General features: G+C 36.6%; 1 protein-coding gene across 5 annotated transcripts in view; it reads left to right on the forward strand.

The window, feature by feature from the left end:
• The window catches only part of PUM2 (pumilio RNA binding family member 2), a gene marked incomplete at its 5' end in the record, with an annotated part of 47,805 nt that overhangs the window by 15,749 nt on the left and 4,114 nt on the right, over positions 1–27,942 (forward strand). The window contains 10 exons of one of the 5 annotated variants that reach the window (XM_081997090.1): positions 146–271; positions 1,440–1,579; positions 3,484–3,622; positions 10,310–10,453; positions 11,493–11,774; positions 16,602–16,838; positions 23,349–23,616; positions 24,180–24,309; positions 26,256–26,390; positions 26,657–26,794. In XM_081997090.1, coding sequence (XP_081853216.1) covers positions 146–271; positions 1,440–1,579; positions 3,484–3,622; positions 10,310–10,453; positions 11,493–11,774; positions 16,602–16,838; positions 23,349–23,616; positions 24,180–24,309; positions 26,256–26,390; positions 26,657–26,794 — 1,739 coding nt within the window. The remainder of the gene's footprint in view (positions 1–145; positions 272–1,439; positions 1,580–3,483; positions 3,623–10,309; positions 10,454–11,492; positions 11,775–16,601; positions 16,839–23,348; positions 23,617–24,179; positions 24,310–26,255; positions 26,391–26,656; positions 26,795–27,942) is intronic. The other 4 variants (XM_081997091.1, XM_081997092.1, XM_081997093.1 and 1 more) reach the window with 4 other exon arrangements.

Raw genomic sequence — 27,942 nt, forward strand, 5'->3', positions numbered from 1 at the left:
TCTGTAATGGTGTACCTGCTCTTAGAAACTTCCAAGGTACAAACAGTTCTGACTTTAACAGGTATGCTTTGTGATTTGATTGATTTGAATATGATGATGCTTGCTAAGTATGTTAGCTATAATTAAACTCTGTTTATTACTGTAGCAGGCGTATTCTCAGCAGGCTTGGCTCCAGCTGCTTTTGTGCCAAACCCATACATTATCAGTGCTGCTCCTCCAGGTACTGACCCATACACTGCAGCTGGATTAGCTGCAGCAGCTACCCTAGCAGGTAACTGAACACTTTCTAGTGTCTGTCTTGATAATTTTACTGAATGAAATGAGAAAAAAGCTGACATCCATCCTGTTTATTCCCTGACAATACATTTCTAGGAAGGAAGGACTTGTAGGAAAATGAATATTGTAATTTTGAAAATTTTCACTAAAATGTAAAGGGATTCAGCTTCTGTTATATATGGATTCTGAATATTTCTTTCCACTGGACTTTTATATGCAACAGTTACGTTTCTTCTGTTCTAAAAGCATTTATCCCTAATAAGGTTTCATCTGAGACCAGTAGTATGTATTATTTTCAAAAAGTGGGATTGCTAGGATTTCCTTGTATGTTTTTACTTGGTGCATTAATTTTCTAATTCCAGGTTTTCTCATTCCTAGTGGGCATGAGAATAAAGATGGTCTCCAGCATCCTAAAAGGCCCAGACAACAGATAAACCCCAAGCTCAGGAAAATCTCTTAAAAAGTTAATTGATATCGCTGTGAAACAACACTACTGAGTATTCAAGTCCCAACTAGTGCTCAGACCTGAGCATAATGTTTTGAAAAAAAACCCTGTATCTCCAGCTGGTGATTTCACAGGAAAGGCAGTAGAAAGAACTAAAATACGTGTATACATAATGCATTATGTGTACAATACGATGATAAGAGAGCTCATTCTTCTGTGGGTTCTTTATCAATAGACTGGAAGAGGTAAGTTTGACCACTCTGCAGGGTGTGACATAGTAGGCAGGGGAGGCAGAGGCAATAGTTGTGTTTACAAGCAAAGGTAGCATACAGAAAGGAGGAATAATAGATGGTCAAAGTCTCAGTATATCATATCAGGAGGATGAATTTTGTTCATTCTCCGATGATCTAAAATTATCTTTTTCCAACCATGGAAACTGATTTTGAGTGTTCTTTGGTGTACAAGCTTCAGTTGCTTTAAGTTGTGTTTTTTTTCTTTGTCACCTTAGTCTCACAGGGTATTTATTTTTTCATAGAGAAAGTATGGTTTGATGTGAATCCTTTAAATTAACCCATCTCCACCTATCATTTTGTCTAATTTAAATACTGATCTCTGTTTTGACATTTAGAAGATAGATCAATGAGGGATGCTACAAAAAATGTAAACAATTATTTTAACTAGCTGCGATAGATGGAATAATCATGTTTTCTGGTTTTAGGTCCTGCTGTGGTTCCTCCTCAGTATTATGGTGTTCCATGGGGGGTGTATCCAGCCAATTTATTTCAGCAGCAAGCTGCAGCAGCAAATACCACAGCAAATCAGCAAGCGGCTTCACAGGCACAACAGGGACAGCAACCGGTATGTTCTTCATAAAAAGGAGATGTGCATTTAAAGCCTTACCTTAACACTTCAGAAGGAGCAGCTTCTAGAAAATTTTACATAATTCAGGTGTTGTTTTGTATCAAATAATAAATAAATATTAAAAATTACTGATTTCCTTACATTACTGATTATCATTGTCTTTAAAAATTTATTTACTGCATACTACATATTCAGCTTATTTTGCAGTCCCATTTTTTTCAAAATAGAAAAATAGTTCCTTTAATCCAGGTTACTGTGCTGTTACGTTTATATCTAGATATGCTGCCTGTAAAGTTAAAAACTGATCTAGAAAGCTAACATAAGGGGGTGAAAAGAGATGGTTTAGTATTTTAGGAGGATTTTTTTTGTTTTAAGCTTAGGAGAAAATTGATCTGCGTTTTTATTAATTAGCTGGAAAATGAAATGTTACACATTTTTATTCATCTCTTTAAAGTACAGAAATAAAGGTGTTACCAGTCGTTTTGTTACTTCATGGGGAAGAAGGAGTGCCCTGCATATTTTTCTGTGACAGAATCATTGTATTACAACATCACTGTGTACCATATGTTTTGGTAAATCAAAAGTAAGCAATTGTTACAAGAACTTGTTGAAAGTTCCATGTCTTTAAGTAACTTTAAAGAAACTACTAATTTTCTACTGTTACTCTGGATGCGTTTTTAAAACCATTATATGATCTTCCAGTGTAAACAAATGGCCTTTTTCCACAAAGGAGAAAACCAAATCTTATAATGATCTTTAAAGAAACTACTAATTTTCTACTGTTACTCTGGATGCGTTTTTAAAACCATTATATGATCTTCCAGTGTAAACAAATGGCCTTTTTCCACAAAGGAGAAAACCAAATCTTATAATGATCTTACGTTTGAATGAATGTAAATATTTTATAATTTGTTACTAGCATGGTTAATTTTATGGTTATATAATAAGACCATATTTTATATATACATATATGTGTGTATATATAACCATAATATATAATATGGTTAATTTTAATGCCATTCTTATAAACATAATATGAGAAGTGACTTCGAGTTACTGTGAAGTTCCAGAGCAGCTTCACTATTTTAATATTCAGGTGGGTCTTTCCTCTTATTGATCGTTATTATCAGTGAACTGCATTGATAACAGAATGTATATAATCTCTCCACTAGTTTCTTGCTTTCTCTATAAAATTTATATCCAAATTATGCAAATCATGTATAAGATACTCTGTGGGGATATATTGTAAATTGTATTTCCTTCTTATTTTGGACCTGGAAAAGATTATTTTAACCAAGAGGAATAGAGTAGTTGCAAGAATTTAGATTGCTTTTCAATCAGATTTCCAGAGATATGCTGTCAGGACATAATAAAATAAGCCTGTGTTGCATGGTGATGGAGTGTTAATGTGAATTCTTAAAACTTTGTGGGTGCATTTTTTACAGTATTGTTGGCAGTGTAGTGTTAATTATTTAGACAAGTTACTACAAGCTCTGAAGTATTCAGCCTTAGTCATTCAATTGCCTGAAAATAATGTAAACAAATGCATTTATCAGGGAAGTACAGATGTTGAGTTAATAAATAATGCAGATTATAAATGCATCACCCTTGCAGATTTTCCTCCTTACTTTATACTCATTACCACTGATGGAACATACATGAGTTCTGCTGTCCAGAGCAAGGCAGATATTTTACTGTCACATTTGTCAGCAAAATAGTTTATGCCGTTTATTTATTGTATGTATATATCTCTGAAACCAATAAGGTGGAGTGTTCCCAAAATGAAATTCAGAGCTAAGTGGCATCAAATATGCAACACAACTGTTCTGGACCTTTTTCAGCACGTAATGGGCTTGCTTTCTTACGTTTTAAGGAAAGGGTGTTGTATTGGTGTTTTCCAGGTTCTGCGTGCTGGAGCAACTCAGCGCCCACTTACTCCCAGTCAGGGTCAGCAAGGGCAGCAGGCAGAGTCACTTGCAGCAGCTGCAGCAGCAAATCCTGCTTTGGCTTTTGGTCAGGGTCTTGCTACAGGCATGCCAGGTATGTATGTTAGCAGTGGATTAAGAGTCACTGAAAGCTTAAAATATTGGTGGTGTTAGATACCAGATTAACTATCAAAGTCTTGCTATGTTTATGATAAGCTGCTTAGAATTCAGTTTTACATCGTTGTGCAGTTGGATTAAAATACTGGCACAGGGTTCTTCGAGCACAGGAAATTCCTCTATCATTTTTGATTTGGAGCTTATTCTCTGTATTTGTTGTTATAAATGTATGCACAAAGGAGTATCCTAGTTTTTTGCAGGATAACTTCATATATAATGAAGTAACTACCTGCTGTCTTAAAAAGTCATGAGTTGTCTAAATGGTTACTCTGATGCAGCAGGAAGTGTTCATTTGTCTTTCTGAAGTAATGTTTTACTTGTGGCATATAATAATAAAATCTAAAAGTCAGAATGCAAAATTAGGACATTTAAAAGCAAATTACTGCTTAACTGTATCTGAAGATCTCAACATGCTTGAAGTGGAAGGACTCCAAAGCTTGGAGCCTCAGGTCCCTTTAGTGTGCATGGCTTCTGACTTACCTGGGAAAGGGTTATTCTGAGTCTCAGTACTTGTGTTGTAAACACACAATGTGTTAACTTGGATGTTCAGCATCATTTTTAAGTGTTTTAGTGCAGTTACCTGAGCAAGAACAATTTAAGTGTACTTGGCCATTCTTCAGTATGAAAGTTAAGACTTTACATAGTTAAGTTAGATAACGTTGATGGTAGTTGCAAATGCATTTGACTTGTACAGGTTCTCTCCTCTGTCAGCGCTACTTTGAAATGCCTTGCAACCTGTGGAAGTCAAAGTTAGTTTGTTGCTGGATGCTCCGGGACTGCATTGTGTGTTTTGCCTCACAAAATCAGATTTTATACCTCCAGCTGCAGAACAGACTGGCTTTTCTTTTTTTTCTTGTCTGTTTTGTTTTATAACTGCCATTTTTATTTCTTCTCCTGGAATAGTATCTTCAGCTTTTAGCATCTTTCACCTAAAATGAGGAATCAGCAAAGTGTTCTGCAACAGCACCTGTTAAGTTCTCTCTGCACCTCAGCAAAGCAGTGGAGAAGGCAAACAGTGAGGCATATCAGTGATGCTGTAAGCATCTTTGCAAAAGCTTGAGAGGCTTAGCTGTACCTTTTTTTGTATGTTTTGGGATGTGAGTGTTTATAGTTACTAGTTCTTGCATTGGACATGGAGCTCTAAGACAGTGGATCTAAGATCCATGCCTTTTAAAAAACCTGTGACGTTTAGCTTGAGTCAGATCAATCATCATTCGAGTGGTCGAATACATAAGCTTAGTAATGTAAGAACCTGTCCTGTGAAGATTGAACTTGAAGACTTTTTTCCTCCTCCACAAGCCCCCAGAGGTTTTCTGTGAGGGCAGGAACCTTTTCATTCTTTTTCCATTGTACGTTGCTTCTTTGTCCCATCTGCTGTATGCCTGGATGGCCAGAGAAAAACTTCATTCATGTGATAGTATTTCAGACTGTTCTGTAATAGGAATTGTGTGCAGCTGGCTTTCAGCCTCACTGACCACACTCTTAGAGGGAGTGAGGCTCAAAATATAAACAAAAAGGACATTTATTTTTTCTCAATCATCATAAGCTGGTTTCATAGTGAGTCATAGGGAGTGCTGGTGATTCCTCTTTTCAGATGAAGGAGAAAGATATAGGATGATGAGATGAATATAAGCCATTTTAGTTGTGAATCATGATATGGTTTTAGATGTCTGTACTTGAGCCTAGATACTTAAGGCTCCATTTATAGCTAGTGAAGAGAAATAGGAGCTTTTAGTCTTGATTCATCTGACTATTTTACTTAACTGATTCAGGATAAAATGGGTTTTGCTCCAGAGGTGCCTTTTTCTATTCACTTACTATAAAATTGAGTTACAATCACTAAATGCCATCTAGATACCAAAATGTGATTACGTGAATCCCCGTAACCTGAATTACAGGGAATTACCTTGACTGAATTACAGTCCCAGTAACCACTGAACAACATGTATAATGTAATAAACAAGTAGAAAATGTGTGGATTTCTTGTTTCAATGGGCTTAGATGTTTTACAAGAAAATGTAGGTCTAACTTGAGTTTCAAGCTTTTGAATATTCTTTACAGAGGAAATGTTTGTAGTTTGGCTTCACTGCAAGCTAATAAATGAGAGTATATTATTCAACTTGTCCACACTGCTGTCTTTAAATTGTTTCAGCTGCTTTTTCCTTGCTACAGCCTTCATGCTGGATGAAATTTATGAGCTATCCCAACTATGGGGTGGTTCTATTTTTCAGATTTCATATTTCAAGTATTTCTGTATTAATTATTTAAGGAGGTCTATTCATGTAGCACTTATAGCTCATATCTCATCCTAAGTGTAAAGATAAAGTGTATGAAATCCAGGTTACTTTTTCCATCAGGTTTTTAAGTCTCTTTTTCAAAAAAAATTCTAGTTCTTTTTTAAAACCATCAAAAGTGAAATACATTTTGCGTTGGACTTGTGCAATTACATTTTAAATTCTTCCAGTCCTAATTTAGCAAGTCTTTCAGTAACAAGGATTCCTCAAAGCTAGACAGTTTCTGACTGAATAAGTGTGCAACACAAAGTCAGAGGGTACTCCCAATTTCATCATGGTATGATCAGTATACATTCTTTTCTTTTCTACAAATAAAATCAGTCCTCATCACTGACAAAGGCTAGACTCCCTTAGTCATCCAAATGCAGGAATCTGCATGTGACCTCAGTTGTCGAAGGAGTCATTGTGCTCGGTGGAGATCTCCCTAGTGCAGTTGCTGTACAGAGGCTGCGGAGCTGCTCAGCCTGCCCGAAAATAGATGTCTGGCGGCGGGTCAGCTGAATCCCTCCAGAGGCTTCACTGACTGCACTGACTAGGTCACATGCAACTTAGTTATACTGAATTGACGCAAGTGAAGCTGTTAGCGCTGACTGTAATGCATCTAGCATGCAGGTGGGCACATAAATTGAGTTGGCTGAAAAACATGTATAAAACATTAAAATCACCAATTCCTGTCTGTTGGCATTGCATTTTTTATTACCTAGAGGAATTTGAAGTGTGACATTGCAGTGGACTGTTCTTTCTGTGCCTCCAGGTAGTATGAAATTTAAGTCAAATTCAGTTGTGGCAGACATACAGGGAGTTACAGCATTGGCAAAGTTACAATGATTATAGAAAGTATAAATAATTTACTGGTAGGATAGTAAGTTCTGAATTTGATTTTTGAGAGGACAAATGCAGAGATAAGGCTGTGCATATCTTCGTCAGGACAAAGAAAAGGTTATAGTGATTCAGGTTTTGGTGAGCTTGGGAGACTGAAAACTGTAGCATTTAAGGAAAGATGAAAGATTAAGAGCTGAATAAATTTTCAAATCTGTATGCAGATGAAAATAATTGGATCGCGGGAATGTTGAGAAGGGAGAAGCTGTAAATTTTATACGCAGGGAGAGAGGACTTTACAGTAACTTGCAGGTTATGCTCCTGAATGGAGAGGGAGGTGTCAGGATGGTAGTGTTAAAAGGGGCAGATAATTGAGTTGGCAGTAAGAAGTGTCACATCTGTTAACTTAAATTGAGTAGAGAGAAGTGTCAAACTCTGACATACATTTGGGTGTCATCAGCAAGGGAAGTTGCGTACAGGGAAGGGAGTAGGAGATCTGGGCAGAGCTTTGTGGTATTACATACAAAAATTTGAGAAGAGTGTGAAGTAGCCAGTGAAAGACACTGAAGAAATTACTGGATGGGTAAGAGCAACACTAAGAATGGGCTGCACAAGCCAAGAGAACAGATTTCCTCTCATTCTTTAAGAACACTTAAGGTTTGTGTGAAAAGAATCTAGCAAGTTTTCAGTGTCTCTGGTTTTGGAGACATTTAGAAACCATTTCAGCAAAGCACAGTACTAGTAAACCAGATTGTTTACTTTCATATTCCCTGCTGATCTGGAGACAGGAACTGTAGATAGAGCAGTTGAATTCTAGAATAAAAGGTGTGATTAGGAACTGATTAGGAAGCAAAGAGTATGTTTTAGTTTTTTGGTTTGCAGTAGATGACCACGGTGAAGCTTGAATGTGAAAGCACTGAAATGAGCTTTGATAGTTGTTAATGTGGAGGGGAAATTGCACGGGCACGTGGAGATGATGATGTGACGGAGAGGCAATAAAGGCCGAAACAGAGGGAATTAGAGAGCAGAAGATCTGATCACCATCTTAAGATGAGAGAAGGCTGGGAAGCAGTTTTTATTCTTTCTGGGAAATAGTTTTTGTTCTTTGTGCTCACCTTTCTGGAGTGAGGTGCAAAGTTAGTAGAATACTGTGAAAGAAGGGAAAGGAGAAGACTTAAGTTTTGCTATGAGAGCTGTTCTTCAGTTATTTAATATGATTTGAGATGGTCTCTCTGAAATCGTATTCTTGATGTCAAAGCAAATAATTTTATACCTTTGAGGCTGCAGGTGCATTTAGCAAGGTCTCAACAATTTCTCAAATGGCCCTACATTGCTTTGTTTTAGTAGATTTGAGTAGAAAGCTGAGAGGCCTCCTGTTCTAGGTCAGAATGTGTTCATTTCAGAGATTAGGAACATAAAAGCACCCATCAATTCTCATGCATAGCTTGAACCTTCTGTGATGGACAGTGTCTTGATGCTAATGCCCTAGCTTCTTATTAGTAATTTTAAGTGACCTGTTTGTGGGTGGCATCACAGATACGATAGTGGCAACGAAGTATCAAGAGAAACTGGGCATTTTGTAATGCAAAGAGAAGTGCAAGTTGCTTCCTTTTTTTTAATTCATCATTAATACTAGCCAGTTATTTTAGAAAACCTAAAATTAATGCATTAAACTGCATTAGTATTAATCCCAGTAAATTTAATTTATGCAATACTGTGTAAGGTGCCTTTTGGTTTTGCTTTTCCCAAGTATTTTGCATTGGGCCTGTAATCACATAAAATGCTCTGTAATAAGTTTCACATGAACACAAGGGTGTAGATATATGATCAGTCCTTTTTTTATATACAGCTACAGCATTATCTGTGGGCTTGAACATTTGAAGAGGGTAGGTGGACAGAGTAAATAATGGTAACTATTAGCCAGTTCTGAGTTCTGAAAAAGTGGGTTTATATGATACAGCAGTAACAAATAGGAGGACCAACATGGTATTATCAGTTGAATGTGCTGTGGGTAGAAGTAGAAATGGTGTAGGTGCTAGTAATTCAACATTGCTAATGCATGCAGGTACGTATGTCGCATTATAAAGAGCTTTCCTACTGTGTCACTAGTCTTCTAATATTCTGTGCTGTGTTCTCTACAGAACTACAGTAAAACAGACAGCAGTCACTCTTACTTTTCCCTACCTTGGGAATGATTTTCTTATTGTGAGAGAATTTGGACCTGTGTCTCCAGCTTCCTTGCAGAGTACTGTAACAACCAGGCCAGTAGGCAGATGGTGTTTCCAGCTCTGTTTTTGGAGCAAGGCATCTAGGCAGAAGAGATTACACAGCTGTTTTAGAAATGGAGGAGGAGAAAATATGACTTGGAAGCCTAATGACTGAGGTACTTGCCTGGAATTAAGAGGCCCAGGTCTTTATGTTCAGGTCCATATGTATTTCAGAGAGAACCCTGCTAGATCTAGTTCTGAACATACATGGAAACTGACTTAAAATAGTATGCAAGATCTTGGTTCTTACACATAACAAAAATAGATGTGTGACTTTTGCAATCTTGACTTTTTTTCTCAATAGCATCAGTATATATTTGAACATGGGAGGAATATTGAAATTCTCTTGGGTTTTGTTTTATCGCTGTATAAGAATAGTCAACCTAAAAATTAGACAGTGTTATCTTTTCATTGACAGTAACCTTTCTTAGACTATCCTAGCTCTTGCCGCCTTTTTTTTGGGGTTTCTTATTCAAATTCTTCTACTTCATTATAAAATGTCAAAGCTTTAAAATCAGTTCTCTTGTTCTTGTCCTAAATAAAGCTGTTTTGTTTTGTTCTTTTTGTCTCTTCCACTTCATTCATATCTTGTATCCTGTTTACTTTCCTATTGGTTGCTTTTCTCCTTTTTCGATTCACACTCCTGTTTCTCCGCCAGTTCCAACTCTTAACTGTCAACTCAATGAAATTATACCTGGATTACAGTCTCTCTTTCTGTGAAACTGACTGGTCCACGGTATTCCTGCACATAGAGCATATCTTTCCTAATGTGTTTTTCTAGATTGACTTCTAGGTGTGCCTAGGTAATACATGGAAATGCTAAACTTGTATATAGTTCAGCCCTTTAACTGATAGATATCAGTATCTTTTCCGTGTCCAAAGGAGTATAGGAGAAATGTGGAATATTTTAAACTGCTAGAAGAAGTTGATTTGATAATGATCCTTTTCACTGTGGTGTTAGAAACTTAGTTTGTTAACCTTGAAACTAAAATTCAACTTTAGACTACTAAATTTAACTGGTTTAGTTTTAAAAAAATTATGTAGAGCATTCCTAAATAAGATTTTGTCACACTGTTTTACGATTCACTGTTTTCTCGTTTGATGTCCAGTTGATGTTCTAAGGCAATATGGCACAAATGCTGTTTTCCACCTTGTAGTTTATTGTCAGAATATTTCAAGGAGAGAAGAAATGCTGGCTATATGAAACCAGCTGTACTACTAATTCTTGTATTCTATGTTGTGTAGGCTATCAAGTACTAGCTCCCACAGCCTATTATGACCAGACTGGTGCCTTAGTAGTAGGCCCTGGAGCGAGAACTGGCCTTGGAGCACCAGTGAGACTGGTGGCCTCAACTCCTGTTATAATCAGTTCTGCAGCAGCACAAGCAGGTAAGTATTTGATCCTGCATGGAGGTTTCTTCCACTTCTGTACAGAATCTTACCAGTAATGTTGGTTGATTAGTATCTGATATTGTTGATGTGCTTTGTCTGCATCTGTGAAGTTTTCTAGTTGTGAAGGATGTACCATACATGCTCTCTTGTTCTGTCACCTCCCTTTTTCTGAGAGACACTGCTGTTTCTCAGAGATGTAGTTTTCCTTTTTTAATTCAGATTTACAGTCCTCTCCCCATACATGTACAGGCATGTTTCTGCAAATATTGTTGCTTGTCAGATACGAACATTTTTCCCGTTTCCTTTCCCCATGCATATAACATGCACTTCTCATCGACCCCTAAATGGTGTCGTCTAGGAAGCATCATTTCATTGCTTTAGCCTGGCGGAAGATGGAGTGTTCTGGGGCCTTGCTATGCTTTTCTCCTGAAAAGTGTGGCAAGGAAGAAAAGCTATAGAATGAACAGCAGAAGAGAATTAGTTATATCAAAAGTCTCTAGTTTTCTTTTTCCCTTTTATCAGTGATAAGGTCTGGTACTACCTTACTGAACCATTGTATTTATTGCATTTGTTAAATTAAAATCCAACACGCTAACACCACATTAATTAAATTAATCTGTTGAGAAAATTTGATTTTAAGGTAATCCATAAGCTGCTTTCTCTATACAGAACTCGCTTCTGACATTAGTAGCTGAAGATGGCTTTGAATGACTCTTGGCTGTAACTTTGCTGTTGCAACTTTGGATATAAAAGTACAGTTCAGTAAACAGTAATGTCTTAACATGTTTACACTGAAAATTCCCTCAGTTACATTAACAATTCTACAGCCTTGACTAGCCTACAATATATGCTGTCTTCATTTTTTCCCTCGGGTAATTAAGACTGTGTAATACTATAAAGTCTCTTTTAGTCCTTTATATGTGAATTTCTGCTTGTTTAAGAAGGCTTCAAGACAATACGATTTAGATCTGAATAGTGCTTTTTCAGTCAGAAATGTTTGAGAGAGTAATTATGATTGAAAACATGTGTTTTACAGCTGCAGCTGCTTCAGCTGGAGGAACAGCAAACAATCTCACGGGAGCCACGAACGGTCTATTTCGGCCACTTGGTGCCCAGCCACAGCAACAGCAACAGCAAACAAATAGTAGCCTACAATCCAATTCATTTTATGGCAGTAACTCTTTGACCAATAACTCCCAGAGCAGTTCCCTTTTTTCACATGGTCCTGGCCAACCAGGAAGCACATCTCTTGGCTTTGGAAGTAGCAGCTCTTTAGGAGCAGCTATCGGCTCTGCGCTTGGTGGATTTGGCTCATCAGGTAGGTTATTAATATAGTGAGGAAATTCTGTGAGATTTCTGTGTTAAGCAAAAAAAATGTATCTGTATCCAGACATATTATATACACATACATTTCTAAAAAGAATGTAAAAATAGGTTATTCAAGTTTAAAACAAATTATAGGGGGGAAAAAAAGGGTATTTTTAAATTCACTTGGGCTCTGTATACAAGATGCATTTTTGAAGAGTATCCTGTAGTCATAGATATCTCTAAAATATTTTTCCATATTGAGCACTGTACTCTGCCCCAGAAGTTTGTTACTGTTTTTAGTAAGCTTTTTTTTATTTTCAAGGAAGTCTTCATTCTGTGTTTAAAACAACTACTGATGACTCTTGAGGTATGCATTCTTTTGTTGTAATTTTCATGTCAGGAAAATTCCTAATTTTTAAAAAAATCAAATAGCGTATTACTTTCTAAATTTGATCTTATATTGAAGTGTTTGCTTCCATAACATCTTTATAGGATTTATAAAACGGAAAGATTTAATACCCAAGAATAGACCTTGTTAACTTCAGTCTGTTTAATCTCAGATACAGTTAAGTATAAATAGTTCTATGCAAGTGTGGGGCCTTAAATTATTACAACAGATGTTCCTGAATATTATCAACCTGTTTGTATTTAAAAAAAAAAATAGTATTGTTGCCATCACATTTCTGCTCTATAGCAGAAATTTCTTATTCTCAGTTTTTAAACATGCAAGGTAGGTTTTCCTGTATTTCAGATTCAGTATTAGTAAGGCAAGCGAAATACTTTTTCCTAAAGAATATTTCCTTTGGCTGTTAATCTCTAAGTTACAACACTGGGTGATCATTATTATTAGTAGTAGTAGTATAATACCAGTGGAGCATATTTATAATCTTACGTATCTTGCAGATGGGTAGAAATTGCGGAAAATTTATGCATTCTAACGGTATTATTTTCAAAGTTAAATGCCCTAAGGGAAATTATTTTTTTTAAATTACATGTTGAAAGAAAGATAGCTTAATATATGGAAAAACAAAAGGAGAAACATGCCCTTCAGTGTTAAAACATACCTGTTATTTGGTAATTAAGTGGAGGTGAATAGTGACATCAAATACACAGCATACCAACACAGAGATTTTTCTTTTTTTTTTTAATAATCTGAAAAATTATTTACTTTAGCCAAATTAATGCTAGGAAATTCAGAATCCAGTTTTACACTGCTCCTCTCTAATAACCGATTTTAAAGAGTTGGAGTAGGAGACTTTAAACATACCATCTTTAATTAAAAAAAAACAACAAAAAAGAAAATATAAAGGCTACTTAGTCATGTAGAGTTTCTTAATTTTCCATGATACTACAGCAGGTAAATCTTACTTACAAAGTAATTGTGCTATCCAAGTGCTGTATTTTGTAATATAATTTGTCGTGAGCTACTTGGTAGGATTTCAGTGAATTCTTAGCAGCTGTGTTTTGCTCTAGGTACAGTTTCATTTCATTGATAGGTAGTGACTGTAAGCATATCTGCATAATTAATACAGTGCACCCATTTTAGGTCTCTAGATAGAATAGTTTTAAGTCATTAACGTCTTTATCCAGCATTATTGCAAGGACCTCCATGGAATACACATTTTAGTCATGTATCTACTTAAGAATCAGCACAGTTCTTTCTGGTACAGGAGATTAAGCCTTTTTCTTACAGCAAAGGTCAGTTCCAGAGCTTTGTCCAAAGCCTTCAGCATATGCTGAAATTTTGCAGCGTTATCCTAGGTGATTTAATGAGCATGGTAGTTTCCACAGGGAAGCAGGAAGCCTGTGCTTTTGCAGTTTGAGAAGTGCTGATGAAAGGTGCTGTCTAAACCTGAAATATTTTTAGTAGTATTATTGGAATAAAAGTATATTGAAAGTGCCCGGCTGCCAAGTATAAATTGTAGTTGCTGTAATAGCCACTTAAAAAAATGCTTCCTGATCATTTTTTTTAAAGAGTTCCTGACCTGTATATATGTATATATGAATTGAATTACACAAATGAATAGTTATACGAATGGTGTTAATGCATGTTTAAGCAAATTAAAAACAAGTTTAATTTTTTATTTGTCAAAGTTTCAGCTTCTTTATAACTCCCCTCAGTGTGTTGTAAAGATTGAAGTTTAGTTAAAATATAACCGTGAAGACTGACAGTTGGCAACACAGATCTTGCCCTTATGTTTTTAGTTGTTGCGGGGCGGGGGGGGGGAATAGCTCTGCAAAATACGCAAAGATGAGCATGTTCTAGCTGTATGGCTGAACAATAAAGTGAAAAACAGGAAGAGGCGAGCATGCCATATATATGGCTGTATGTACTTTAGAGTCTCTGCTCTTTCATTATGAAGTTATTCATACTCCATTTTAAAGGTTTAGGTACATGATAAGTTACTGCAGCTTAACAAGTAACTAAGAATTAGATCAATGAGGGCAGCTTTGCAGCTGCCTGCTTCTGGCTTGTAACAAGTGTAATGTAATTGTATTAGCTTAGACAGTGGTGAAGAGGGGGAAGCTAATTCAAATTACCTTCTGTTTTTTGTGAGCTTTGCTTGTGTGTGTGAAAATGCAGCTCAGCTGGTTCACAGTAACTCGTTAGGCTGCAGTAATTTATCTGAGTAAGAAACCCTGAAAGACAGCTGAAGTTTGCTTAGCTTTTTTCATAGTTGGAACAATAACAATCCATCATGTAGCTTTGTATTAACGTTCACATGGTTCACTAGCTGAGCCAGAACCTGTAGAGCTAGTCTCAAATCTTGAGATTTCTTTCAACTGTTGCCTTAATTTTCTCTTCTCATTTCTTATTCTCAATCTCCTTGCCTAGTTAGTCCAGTATCTTTTCTTTCTGGCTTCTTCTCTAGTTACGTCTTCCTTCCCAGTTTCCAGGCAACATTTACCTCCTGTTTCCCCTCCCTCTCCCAAATATGGTTCTGTTTCTGCCTGTACTGTGTGATGTTCCTATCATTAGCTTACTATTCCAGTCTTTTTGCCCCACAGTCACATATACCTTCTACAGCCTAACTCTCCTCCAGATCCGCTTTCTTTTCATCCTCAGTCCCACTGGTTTTGAAAGTGCTTGCCGGTTTTCTTGCAGTCTCCATTGTCTGACCTTTCTCTCTTCTTCGTTGTGGTTTCTTCCCTCTCTCTCCCTCCACTCCCCCACCCCCTTTCATTTTCCCTATTTCTTATGTTTGGCTTTTGTCTCCTCTGCATTTGAAATAGAAAACTTCCCCACTGCCTGATGGGCCTTGCGAACACAAAGTGGGATCTTGGACAGCCGTTTCAGAGTCCATTTTTGGCATGGCACAGAGAAGCCTAGAAGTTCAATTGCAGGGAAAACCTTTATCAGCCATCTCAGATGTGCCATATATGGACAGGAGTTTAAGTTTTCAGCTATGAGCCTGTAGCAGATCTGTGCTGAACTTGTATGAACTGTGATTTTGCTAAGATTTTTAGCTCAATCAAAGAGAGAATGAAAATAAAGGTTTCCTGTTGCTAGCACATTGGTCTGACTACATGAAAGCATTGAATTCTCAAATAATAGGTACCTGGATTATTTTGCTAAGGATAAAGCATCTTTCCTTGCCTGATTTTCTGAAATGGCAGTGTGTGAGTAGAATGTCGAAAAATTTTGTCCAAGCAGGTACCTGCCATGAAAAATATTAACCAAGTTGCTAATGTTAGGAGAAAAAAAAAAAAAACCCTATTGTCTTAAAATGGGAAGGATCAGGTGACCTTTATATTGGGCCATGCTGCCAGCTTTAGTTGGAAGGTACCTGACAAGGGTAAAGATTATAGAAGTATAAATTCTGGCCTTTTCTGTTTTAATTTGAAGTTGAAATCAATTTTCCAAATTCAGCTTAAGAACCATCTTTGTTATCAAAATATCCATAATTTGGGGTTTGTTCATCAGTATAATAATGTTCCGGTGTTTGAAATAGGCACTCTAGTTTAATATTTCACTAGTATGCAACAGATACTAGAATTTAACACTTCTAAAAACTTTTTTATTGTTCTCCTAATTTATCCTAGACTGTTCATCGCCATGCAGAATGATGCTGCACAGGATAACGAGTCCTTCACTAATAGACTATTATCCAAAGTTTCTAGTCTAATTTGATTTTCAGAAATACTGGTAGCAGTAAAATTACATTTTTAGTTTCTCACCTTAATTTTCCGATCTCTGTTCTGCTCCTCTTCTTCTTCTTCGCCTAATCCTTCTTTATATCTTTTCAAAACACTTCTTTGAGAACCATAATTCGCATAGGGAGTTTTAAGTAGTCATTTTTTTTCCTACAGGTGAGGGGCTCACAAACAAGAGGAAGTTCAGAAACAGCTGAACAGCAACGCAGATTATTTTCTGAACCCTTAACAACAGTCAATTAATTGTCTCTAGCCTTTTTCTGAAATCGAGTGTCACTGTCTGACTAATAATTTATGGTGGAAAAAAAATGTGTCGAAGAGTTTAGTGGAAATAATTTGAAAATCATTTATTCTGTAAAGTGGCAGTGTAATGTAATCTCATAAATTCCATATTTGTCCCAAAGCCTGAAGCCAGGCAGTTAAAACAGAGTACTGCAATATTACTGTCAGAAGTCTAGAATGAAATGTTGAAAGACATGGGCATTGCTGAAATTACTTACCTGTGGTATGTTTATACCCGATTAGATTTTCTTAAAAGCATGTGTGGTTATCACAGTAATTGTCTTTGTCATAACGATTGCTGTAATTATTGTGATCACATCTGTTATTGCCCAGCTGTAGTTGGGGCTAGGTTTTATTCAGTTGACACTGTGTAATTAGGGTCTTTTTATTTCTTCTTCAGTTGGCAGTTCTGCAAGTAGTAGTGCCACAAGGAGAGATTCTCTATCTACTAGCTCTGACTTGTACAAAAGATCTAGTAGCAGCCTAGCACCCATAGGGCAGCCATTTTACAATAGTCTGGGATTTTCCTCCTCTCCAAGTCCAATAGGCATGCCTCTGCCAAGCCAAACGCCAGGACATTCACTTACGCCACCGCCATCACTTTCATCACATGGATCCTCATCCAGTTTGCATTTAGGTAAAAAAAACAAAAACAAAAACAAAAAAAAACCCAAAAAAACACTTTGTTTGTATGTGTGTATGTATTTCTATGTGTAAAATATATGTTGCATAAGAGATGTCACATTACCTTTGCTGTTAAACAGTTTTGTAGTGAAGAGGGGCCATTCCTGAAAAGTGGAGGGCACTCAGCTTTTTGCAGTATCAGGCCAACAACTGATTTTTCCTCCCTTGCAGAAGCCTGATAGAGAGCCCAGTAAGACTTATTGGTCCTTTTTGTATTATGTTTCTATAGTATGACAAGCAAAGGTGCATTATTTTTGTTTCTACTTCAGTGTATTGCCACTTTAAGGACATTTTAAGATGATACTGTGTGTAACAGTGAAATGACTTTCACTACTACTGCCCCATACCATGGTAAAGTAGAAAAGTGAGCAAAGCTATCAATGTAAAATGTATTGAAAGGTGATTTTTGAATCAGTGAGCCTACTGCCTTATGGCCCGGATGCTTTGCCAGTAAGACAATAGTTTATCACCAGGCTGGTGGAAAAAAAGAAAATGCATTTGTGAAAGAGGTAGCAAAGGCTTTGTCAGTAGTGGCTCTCTGTTATCAGATGTATTTTTTTAAGGAATGATGACCGTAATCTTTTTGAAATTTTGAGCTAGTTACATGACATGGGAGCTCAACTGTTCTTTTAAAAAAAAAAAAAAGTAAAAATCTAAAAGCCCACCACAGCCTACAGTGTATTTAGAAGAGAATACCTCTAATCTGAGGTTACTTGATAAACTTTGCCTTTTTTTGCTGTAAGTGTTTGTGGTCATCTAATTTGGATGCTAAAAATCATACAATGAAACTGGATGTCATTTCAAGATTGAGTTGCCTTTTGTGCCAGTAACTATTTAGTGCACGGTTGTGTGCATGTAATAGGCAACCTAATTCCCTGTACTTCTGTTAGTGCAACTAAAACAGGAAAAAATGTACAAGTGCCTACTAAAATATACTTCCAAGTGAGAAATGTGCGAGTGATTTGTGTAACAAGGTTAAAAGTAATTTAAATATGTTACATTTACAGTTCAGTATCCCTTTCATGGTTAAGTGCTGAATACCCGAAGTAAAACTGGGCAAGGGGATGTTTCAGCACGTTTTGGTTTTTTTTTACTTACCTTTTTTCCTTTTTCAGGTCTACAAAGTGCACCTTTGGGCTGAGACCAAGCATGGAAAGTTTCAGCCCAAATGGAGGCTTTTGAGAAAGTTCTGAACATCTGACAATGGGGTTATCATGGAAATCTTTTTCTTTCTTTCTTTTCAAAGTACTTTCACGATAGTTTTCATATTACTGAAAACTATACTTAAACCAAATTCTGGAAGGCATTATCTAAAATTCAGAACGCTTAGTTTTGTGTTGTTTCACATTTGATAAATGTTAAATAAAAGACTTTTCAGTTCTGAGAAAATAGCTGCACTCAGTATAGAGGATTACGTCTGTCAGCAGAAATTGTTAAATGCTGATTTTAATCCATTTCAGACTGTTTGGCAGTGTGAACTAAGCATAACTGTTAAAATCATGTACTAGATCAGTGTGTAAAGGCCAGAATGTACAGTTGTACTCTGAAAATTGACACAGCCTTGTTGGCTTCCATGTGTACTGCCTCTTCATCTTCCAAATGAAGTGGACCTTGATTACGGGTAAACTTTTTGCTACCTTACCGAATCAATCTGGAATTTGGAAATCGAGGTCTTCTGGATTTTTTCTTTGACAAAAATGCAGTAATTTTTTTAGCACTTCCTGCGCTCTGCCCTGTGTCCCATCTTTGCGCAGTTACATGCAAGGTGCACCATCGCAAAAAGTTGAAGACTATTTCTGCAGTTAATTGTCTGTCCTGTGAAATTTATTCTGGTGTGTTCATCAACCATTCTTGGAAGCATTTGTTTTGTTCTCACATATAAAAAATAAAAATAAAAATAAAAAGGCAAAGCTTTCTCACCAAATGAGAAGTTATACCTGAAATCAAACAGGGAATGTATTTTAAGAAGGGTATGATTATCACATAGTCACTTTTCAGAGTAGAACAACATTGTAAGTTCATGTGTGCATGCAGTTTCCACTGGTGTTCTGATAATGCCTGTCAAATGCAGCTCTCCCTCCACCTTCAAAACTTGTTGTCCTGCCTGCTTATATCAACAGGTTCAGCTAAGTTTTAACTCCTGTTTTAAAATGGGCATTAAACTCGGTTGCTCCTGTTTCAGCCACCAGAATACTTGAGCACAATACTGGGAAAGGGTGCATGGTTTTATAACCCCTTTGTCAGACACTGCTGCAATTTGTAGCTTAAAAGACCAATTTCCCTTTAACAAAAAAAGGATGATATTTTACTATTTTTTATCTCTTCTCACTAACTCTTATCCAACATCCTAAAATAAGAATGTGGTAATAACTTTGTTTTAGTGTCAGTTTTGCTGTATTTGAAGGAATTTGTCAGTTGTCTGTAACTGCTGCTTTACTGTAATCAGCTGGAGCAGTAAGGTCATGAATTTGAACTACCCTTTCACTCCCAGGGACAAAAAACTGCAAGAGGAATTATTTTTCCTATGTTATTAAAAAATCCTTTTAGATTGGTAGTGCTTACTCTGTTTGATGGTACGTTGCAGCATCGTAAGGTTGGGTGTAGACTAGGATTTTTTGGAGGTAATTGTTGTCTGTCCATTGCAAGCCAAGCTTGTTAGTAGTTTAGATTGATGTTGTTTTCTCTTCAGAAGTGGTCATTCTGGGTAGGAGTAAAGGTCCCTTGGCAAGATAGTATGGGGAACTTTGTGTTGTTTTGGCTGTGTGCCTACTTTGTAGGGCTTTGGTAAACCAGGCATAATAAGCACTTGCATTGATTCATAAAATATACATACGTGTATATATGCATAATGTGTACATATATATGTGTAATTCTATTTCCCATATGAAGATGAAATTTTTATCTGAGTATGAGATGAAACTACATTTTTACAGATGAACAAATACTTTGTAGAAATCAAGTTTAAAGTGTTATATATACTCGTACATATTTCACTAGAAAATAATATTGCCGACTGATTTAAACAACAGTTACTGTGCAGTGAATGTTTTATGTCTTGGTTAGAAATGATTGAAAAAAGACTTTGGTAATAAGTACTAACAGACTAATGCTATCAAAATAAATGTGCCTAAATCTAGTTTGTATAATTTTTTCATATTCTCCTTTACATTAAATATGCTATTCATGTTAAGGAGTTAGTAACTTAACATGCTTTGTGTTCTTGAAGCTTAGTAAGGCTGTGTTTTAGATGGTCTTTATCCCCTTTATACCTCTGTGCCTCTTCCCTATAGACTAGCCGCAGGGATTTAGGTTCAATTAAACTGTAAACCAACTTAATATTATTCATTGCATCAGAGATCTTTGTTTTATGAGATCAGATGTGATAGCTAAGTGATTATCTATAGGATGAACTGCACACTTTATTCCCCAGTGGTTTGTAATTGTGTGGCTATACTGCTGCCTGAAAAAAGTCTTTTAAAATTTCAGTGTTTGCTGAGATGTTTAGACTAGGTGCTTTTTTCAGTAGGGTATGTTCCCCAAATAATTTGTAAGACCTAGGCTGTTACCTTTCTAGTTTAGAATCAGAATCTGTAAAACAAGTGTCCTGAGTTCTAGGAGAACATGGGGATGCAGTAGGCTAATCAGGAGGATTTGGGTAACTAGAATTCAGATTTCAGTTTTCCGTTTCTAAGCTATTCATGCTCAGAGTTTTCAGGAAGGGGACAGGTCTCCTTAATGTCCACACTAATGCTTTGGTGGTCTTGGACTGAGAAAGTAATGAGGACAATATTTAAGAAAAGTCCATTGTATAGAAGAGTATATCTGCATATAATAAGTACCTATGACAATATGCTTTTATTTGGGGGGGTTTTGCTATTTTTCAGATCTGCACAGTTGCCACTGAGCTATAACACTGCTGCTGTAATGCAAGACTACATCAGAAGAAAAGCTAATTACCTATTAAATTACTGGTTTTTAGAATAGATCCAGGGTTTTACAAGGTGAAGCTTTTTCTGTGCTTTTAAGTATGACAGGTTCTTCTAGGCACAATGGATACAATTTCAGCCTTCCTGTATTATGGTCCTGCTTAATGTGATCATCTTACGTGGTTTCTCAGACTAGACAGGAGTCTCCCAATTGCAGCATAGTCATCTTAGAAGTCTTAAAAAGGGATGGTTCCCAAATTAGACTGAAGAAAGGCTTGATAGTCCTGAGTGTGAAATGTATTGTATACATGCAGTTCTACTACACATATATAGCATATTTGTTAAAAGCTAACAAGTTTCTTAATTTCTGTTTTAATTGCTGGATAAATTGTCACATTTAATTTATACTTACATGAAGTCTCAGTTAAAAAAAAAAAAAAAAGAAAAGAAGAGCTAAACAGTTTCCGATTCACACGTGCAATTCCATGACTGTATGCTAATTAGAGCCATGCATTTTGTGAACATATAATCAAAACTACCCGATTAGTTTCTGGCACAGAATTGAGCATGTGATCAGTGGAGCAATAGAGAGGCTACAACAGGAAAGTAGCCTAGACGACTTCCTTTTAAACGGGCTTTGCTGCCCTCTCGTGGCATTTAGTGTTCTTTATACAGCATTTATAGGGAAGCTAGGATTTCATTCATATGCTTAAATAATCTAGATGAGAAATATCATGATTTCTGGTGCATAACTTTTTGTCCTTTAGGAGACTGTTCCTAGAAGATAAATGACTGTAGAGCATCACTCTGCATCCTGCTTCACCTGCAGAATGTTGGGTTTCTTTTTTCTTTTTATCTGTTAGTATCATGTCACTGTCGGCTCTTTTCTGGAAATAGTGATTGTCAATGGAAACTAAAAATGATAGTTCAAAAAAAAATATTTTTATAGCTGTAAAGAATTAGGAGGCTTTAATTTATAAGAAAACCAAGTGGGTTTTAAAAGGTGTTGTGGGGCATATAGTATTTACTGATTCTGCCACTGAATTTTGAAAACTAATTACAAAATAAATACTAATTGTTTCTATTTTAGGACATAATCCTATACAGTGCAATAAATGTGGTGCTTGATATGTCTTACAGAGCACTAATATCTCAGATTCTGGTATTGCAAATTGACCTTTCAAAAAGATACTTTACATTAGTACATTACCAGCCCACTGTAACACTGTTGTTGCCTGGCCTTATAAATACTTGGAACCAAAGGAAGGCTTGGCTGGGGCACTGTCAGCTGACTTCTTACTTTTTTAATTAATTTTGTAATAGAGCACCATTCAAACAGCACATACTGCAATTTGTTTTAAATTCAAATGTAGATATTTCTTCTGTTGACTTTGAAAGGGCTTTCACACATTAAGTGTCACTTTCTAGATAATTTGTAGGGAAACTGAAAAAATTTTCCAAGTCATGCTTGATAATTTTAGGTTGGGTGGGTTTTTTTAAGTAGTAGAGTTGAGGTTTCTAGATGGGAGTTGTCTTTGAATATTTCTGCTTCTAGTGCAGTAGCAGTATCCCTTTTAAAATCATGCCGTAGTTGGGAACGATGCTTTGTTTGCATGCTTATCATCATTGCTGCCTGTTGTAAAGTGGAGGGGAGAGAGATCTGCTGGAGGAGTTCGGAGTGACATAAACTGATTAGAGAGGAGTATGTGAGGAGAGATTCACAGGACTGCGAGATGATGATAGCTGCAGGTGGAATCACTAGCAAAAAGGAGTAGAACCTAAACATAGGCTGGCAATTCAGTTCTTAAGAAGCAAGGAAAGGAAGTGTAATGAGAGTGATGAATGTGTTCACAGCAAGAAAAGGACTTCATGTTTCTACAAGGAACTTCAGTTTGTCATATCTTTGGTTGTTTCAGAATTAAGTAGAGCATTCTTAGTTACTTGGTTTGAAATTTGACATATTTAGTGCTTACAAGAGGTACCAGATTGAAAACCTGGGATGCTGAAGTCATCAAATATCCTGCAGAACATGTACAACATGACGAGGCACCATGTGTGTCTCCCCAAAAATGCCCTTTCACACTGTAAGTTGGAAAGGTACTTCAGTAGGGACTGAAGGGTAGTTCAGATTTCATGGTCTATTTTGAAACAATTGGCTAACTTTAAGACTACTAACAAGGGTATAAGTCAGTATTACTTGTGAAGTGGAAATCTGCCAACTAAGCGAAGACCCACCCAGTTCTAAAATTTTTGTAAGTCTGAGTGGGTGCTCACTTTACCTGCTTCATTATATTCTTCTAATGACATTTCTTATCCTGGTGCCCTTCACATAAAATAAAAATGGGGAGGAGAATGGTTTTATTCATTGGAAGATAAAGCTATCTAACTCCTCCAACTGTAATGCGGTAAATATAAATAACAAGACAAAGCTGCTGTTTTCTTTGGCTCCAGGGTGTATCCGTAGTTCAAGTACACGTACTGTTTTGCTGTTGCTTATTTTCCATATAGCTTTTACTGACAGAACTGCTTCCTTGTAGGAGGACTGACAAATGGTAGTGGTCGCTATATTTCTGCAGCACCTGGAGCCGAAGCAAAGTATCGCAGTGCAGCAAGTACCTCCAGTCTTTTTAGCTCCACCAGTCAGCTCTTCCCTCCTTCACGCCTTCGTTACAGTAGGTCTGATATTATGCCTTCTGGACGTAGTAGATTGCTGGAAGATTTCAGAAACAATCGTTTCCCTAATCTTCAACTAAGAGACCTTGTTGGACATATTGTTGAATTTTCCCAAGACCAGCATGGTTCTAGGTAATTATTATAGTAAAGTTAATAACTTAATAATGTTTTACTGCTTTGATACTGTTACATTAACATCAAACATTTGAACGAGCTGCTAGTCATCTTAGTACAAAGCATGCCATTAATTGGAGCACATGCTCTTACACTGACCTTTTTCTTCTCGAGGAAATTTCATTATAAAAGTAGTATAAATTTAGCTGCTTGTAGAAGTTCTCAGTGTAGAAATAGCCTCATAACTGGACTTGTAAACTCTAGTATTTAGGTATCAAAAAAGCGTTGATTAAGAAAACAAAATATCTGGCATCTGGAATGTAAAACCATTTTTCACCAATACATCATCAGGTACTTAGTTATTGTTATTCTTTTCATCTTTAATCCTTTTCAAATGAAAGTCTTTAAGTATCGTTTTACTAAAACGTATCCTTTTATATGCAAAGTCACTACTTTCATTTTAATAAGTTTTATAAATGTTGAATACTTTGTTTAGAATTTTGAGGTGTCTCATTGAAACAGCATCTGAGAGGTTTTCCTGTTGATTGTGTAAAGCATAATGTACCTTTTTTTGCACTTAGATTTATACAGCAAAAGCTGGAGCGAGCCACTCCAGCTGAGCGCCAGATGGTATTTAATGAGATCCTGCAAGCAGCATATCAATTGATGACTGATGTGTTTGGAAACTATGTAATACAGAAGTTCTTTGAGGTAAGCATAACACTAAGTGTATGAAAAGAAATGTGAATGAAATGCTGTAAAATGTGATTAAATTTAACCCTTTTTTTTTCTTAACATCATAGCAGAATTCTACTGGACTTTTACCACAGAACCCAAGTGTATAACACTGCACATGTGTTTTCTGATCTCCATCCCCTGCTTTCTTCATAACAGGCACTGTTTCTCTTTACACTGGTGGTGCATACGTTGGTGAACATTGGTGAATGTACAGGGCTGCACACTCAGGCTTTGCAAGCCTTTTAGTCCACTTTACAGAGACTTTCAGCAGATGATGGGGAGCGTAAAGATTTGAAGGATACATTTTACTGGTTACGGCATCTTAGTAAAGAGCGGGTCTGGAAAATGCTCTTGCACCCAAATAAATAGCTGTGTGAACTTCATCCAGTGCTGCATATGAAGAAACTCACATAAAATGTATTGAAGCAGGTGAATTTTAAGGAGGGGATGTCGTAAGATACATCCAATATTACTAAAAGTAGTATTTAAAACAGCTTTGGTTTTTGTTAAAAACTGGGGGCGGAGGGGGGGAAGCCTTGTCAAAGAGTTACAAGGTTTGAGTTACAGAGAGAAGAAAAAGCAATACCTGTGTCCTGGGAAGAGTTACATGTAGGAAAGGTATCCAGCATAGTGTAGTTTAAATTAAGGACCATCTCAAAGTATGTGGGTGGATAGAGGTGAAGTTGCAAAATGTCGAATAAGAAATAAGATGGTTGCTGTAAACAGGAATAGTTTTTAGTGAGTCATCTATGAATCCATGTGCTTGTGGTTTTTTTACTTGACTCTTTTTTTTTTACAAATCAAAACATCTTCTGAAAAGCATGGCTGGCATATGGTATGTAAGATCTTGGTTTTACTCAAGGGTCATCAATGGCTGTTTTTCTTCATAACGTTAGATTGGATGGATACCTAGATAATCATTGTCAATTGAGTGTTTTCATCTTAATTTTGCAGAATAGTGCACTAGGCCTTAGGTGTAGTAAGGGACTTAGTTATTTAAGTAGGAAGGCGAAGTTGTTTGAGTTTTCTTCAGAGTCTTAGGTGACGACACGTGTGGGGTTTGACAGTTCTCAGCAGTGCTGCATGAATATTGCTGGTGCCACCTAGCTAATTGTCCAGGTAATCACTTCTGTGTGGTCTCTTGTACGGTGCCAACTCGGGAGCTTATGTGGGGATCTGTGAACAGGGTTACGTGTATTATTATGAAGCTTGCCTGCCTTCTCTGCTGAACATGGAGCAGCACAGGAGGTTGTAGTAGCACCGTGGAGGGAATAATATGGGCAAGAATTAGCTGCTGCTGAAAAATGCTGGTTGGATTACACTGTAATACAGCCAGTGTACAAAATAATTTTGATTTTGCTCTACAAAGCCTGAGTATTTCTAGATTTCCCAAAGTGCCCATGGTAAGAATGATACTTCAAGCTGCATGAAGTTACTAAGAAGCTACTTCAGGGGTTGAAATCTTCTCCCCTGCCCCCTACTGTTACAGCTTGCTTACTGTGTATAAGATGTAAGATACACTGACCCATACAAATTTGAGATATCTGAGAAAATCTGATTTGAATTAATGTGTTACAGTAATCTGTAATTAATTTGCCTGGTATAATTTGTCTAAATAAGTGGGTTATTGCACTTAAATATTCCTAGAGTCAAGTATAAACTACTTCGATCTCTTCTGTTGTCTTTCAAGGTCATGCATTTGATAGCAGGTATGTGACTGGAATATGGAATATTACAAAATGTTGCATTTAGAATATGAAAGCTTCTGGTAAACATAGTCACCAAAAATAAAAAGGGAAAAATCATTCAAGGCACACAGTAAACCTGTAATACATCGTGAAAGTACTTACTCTGACATGTAGATTCCAGCATGCTGCAATATGTCTTCATTTGTTAACAGCATATTTATTTTCTTTTAGTTTGGAAGCCTGGATCAAAAGTTAGCCCTAGCAACACGCATACGTGGTCATGTTCTGCCGTTAGCCCTACAGATGTATGGTTGTCGTGTTATTCAGAAAGCACTTGAGTCAATCTCACCTGACCAGCAGGTAATTGTAAGTTAGAGCCATACTTTTTTAAAATTTTATTACTTTTTATTGCATCCATCTTTTTACTTGTTTAAACGGTTGATCGTTCCTTTCATTATGAAATGCCCTAGAGAGTAAAATAGTTGTTTAAATTAAATTGCTGAGGTACACAAGTAAACCACCAGTAAATATGAAGATTGGACAGTTAGGATGAAATGGAATACTCCTTTGGCGGGGGGGGCAGGGAGGAAAAAAAATTCATTGTAAAGACAAGAATAATCTCTTTTTTCTAGAATGAAATGGTGAAAGAGTTGGATGGCCATGTTCTGAAATGTGTGAAGGACCAAAATGGAAACCATGTTGTACAAAAATGTATTGAGTGTGTTCAACCCCAGTCACTCCAGTTCATTATTGATGCATTCAAAGGACAGGTAGCGTCAGCAGTTCATTTCCTCTTCTGTAGGCTTGCTTTGGTTTGCAGATCTTTTCCCATTATTTGCATATACAAGATTATGTTTGACACTTTGCAGTCAGCTTGCTTTTAAGTAGGATAAAAAAGGGATGGCAAAATGGAAAAGCTGTTGAAGAGACAGTTAACGTGCTGTAAAAAGATGAATCTGTTGGAAGTGAGGCTCTAGAAGGACCTGTTTGGATGTATTTATAAGTGGAGGTATTTGGCTTAAGGCTAGGCTTTCTGTTTGAGTTTTGTGATAATGCCATTTCAAATTTCCTTTATAACTGTTAACATTGCCATTTTTGACCTGATAATAAAGTATCTGCTCTTATCTTAGCATGAATTTTTCATTGAAATTTCCATTTTCTTCTTCTGTTGTTTATGTTGCAAGTCTGTCTTTCAGTGTTTCCCAGTGGAAGTCCATCATTAAGGAAATACTTTGAAGAAATACACTAATCTGTTCCCTACATATGGGCTAGTGTTAAGTGAAGGGGGGGTGTATTTGTTTGTTTAAGGTTGGGGGGTTTGTTTTGTTTCAAAAAAAGTTATAAGATTGATATTGTGCTGCAGGCTAGAGAATACGCTGCAGCTAAATAAGATTCTAATACTCTGAGACAAACGTGTACTTTTATAGTCTCAAAGAATTGTAAAAGTCTTACTAACTTGGCTATGTTACTACATTTTACTTTAATAGATGGCTAAATGTATTTCTTAACAAGATCTACAATATCCTTCTCTCACATTTTACACAACAGCAATACTTGAATTATTGTTGTACATAGTGGTAAATGGCATACCAAAGTTTCTAGGGTCGAGTCTTTTTGCATCAAAAAGTGTGTATGGGGTAGATGAGATGCAGTTTCTAAACTGTCAAGAGGGCCTCTTGACTAAAATGTGACTGTTTATTTACTGGACATCCATCCTCAGCTCCAAGTAATAATATATAATAGATAGTAGCTAATCTGAAGTGGCAAATGAAAAATACCACACTTTAGTTGTCATGTAACAGTACGTATCTTTTTCACCTGCCTGCATTATTTGGATCTATGTCTAATCAGACAAGATTCTGTGTTCAGTTCCGGCCAACACTGACTCTTACATCTTCTGAAACAAAAACCGGGCTTC

Source organism: Phaethon aethereus (genome assembly GCF_964289735.1).
Source record: "Phaethon aethereus genome assembly, chromosome: 3".
Taxonomy (NCBI): domain Eukaryota; kingdom Metazoa; phylum Chordata; class Aves; order Phaethontiformes; family Phaethontidae; genus Phaethon; species Phaethon aethereus.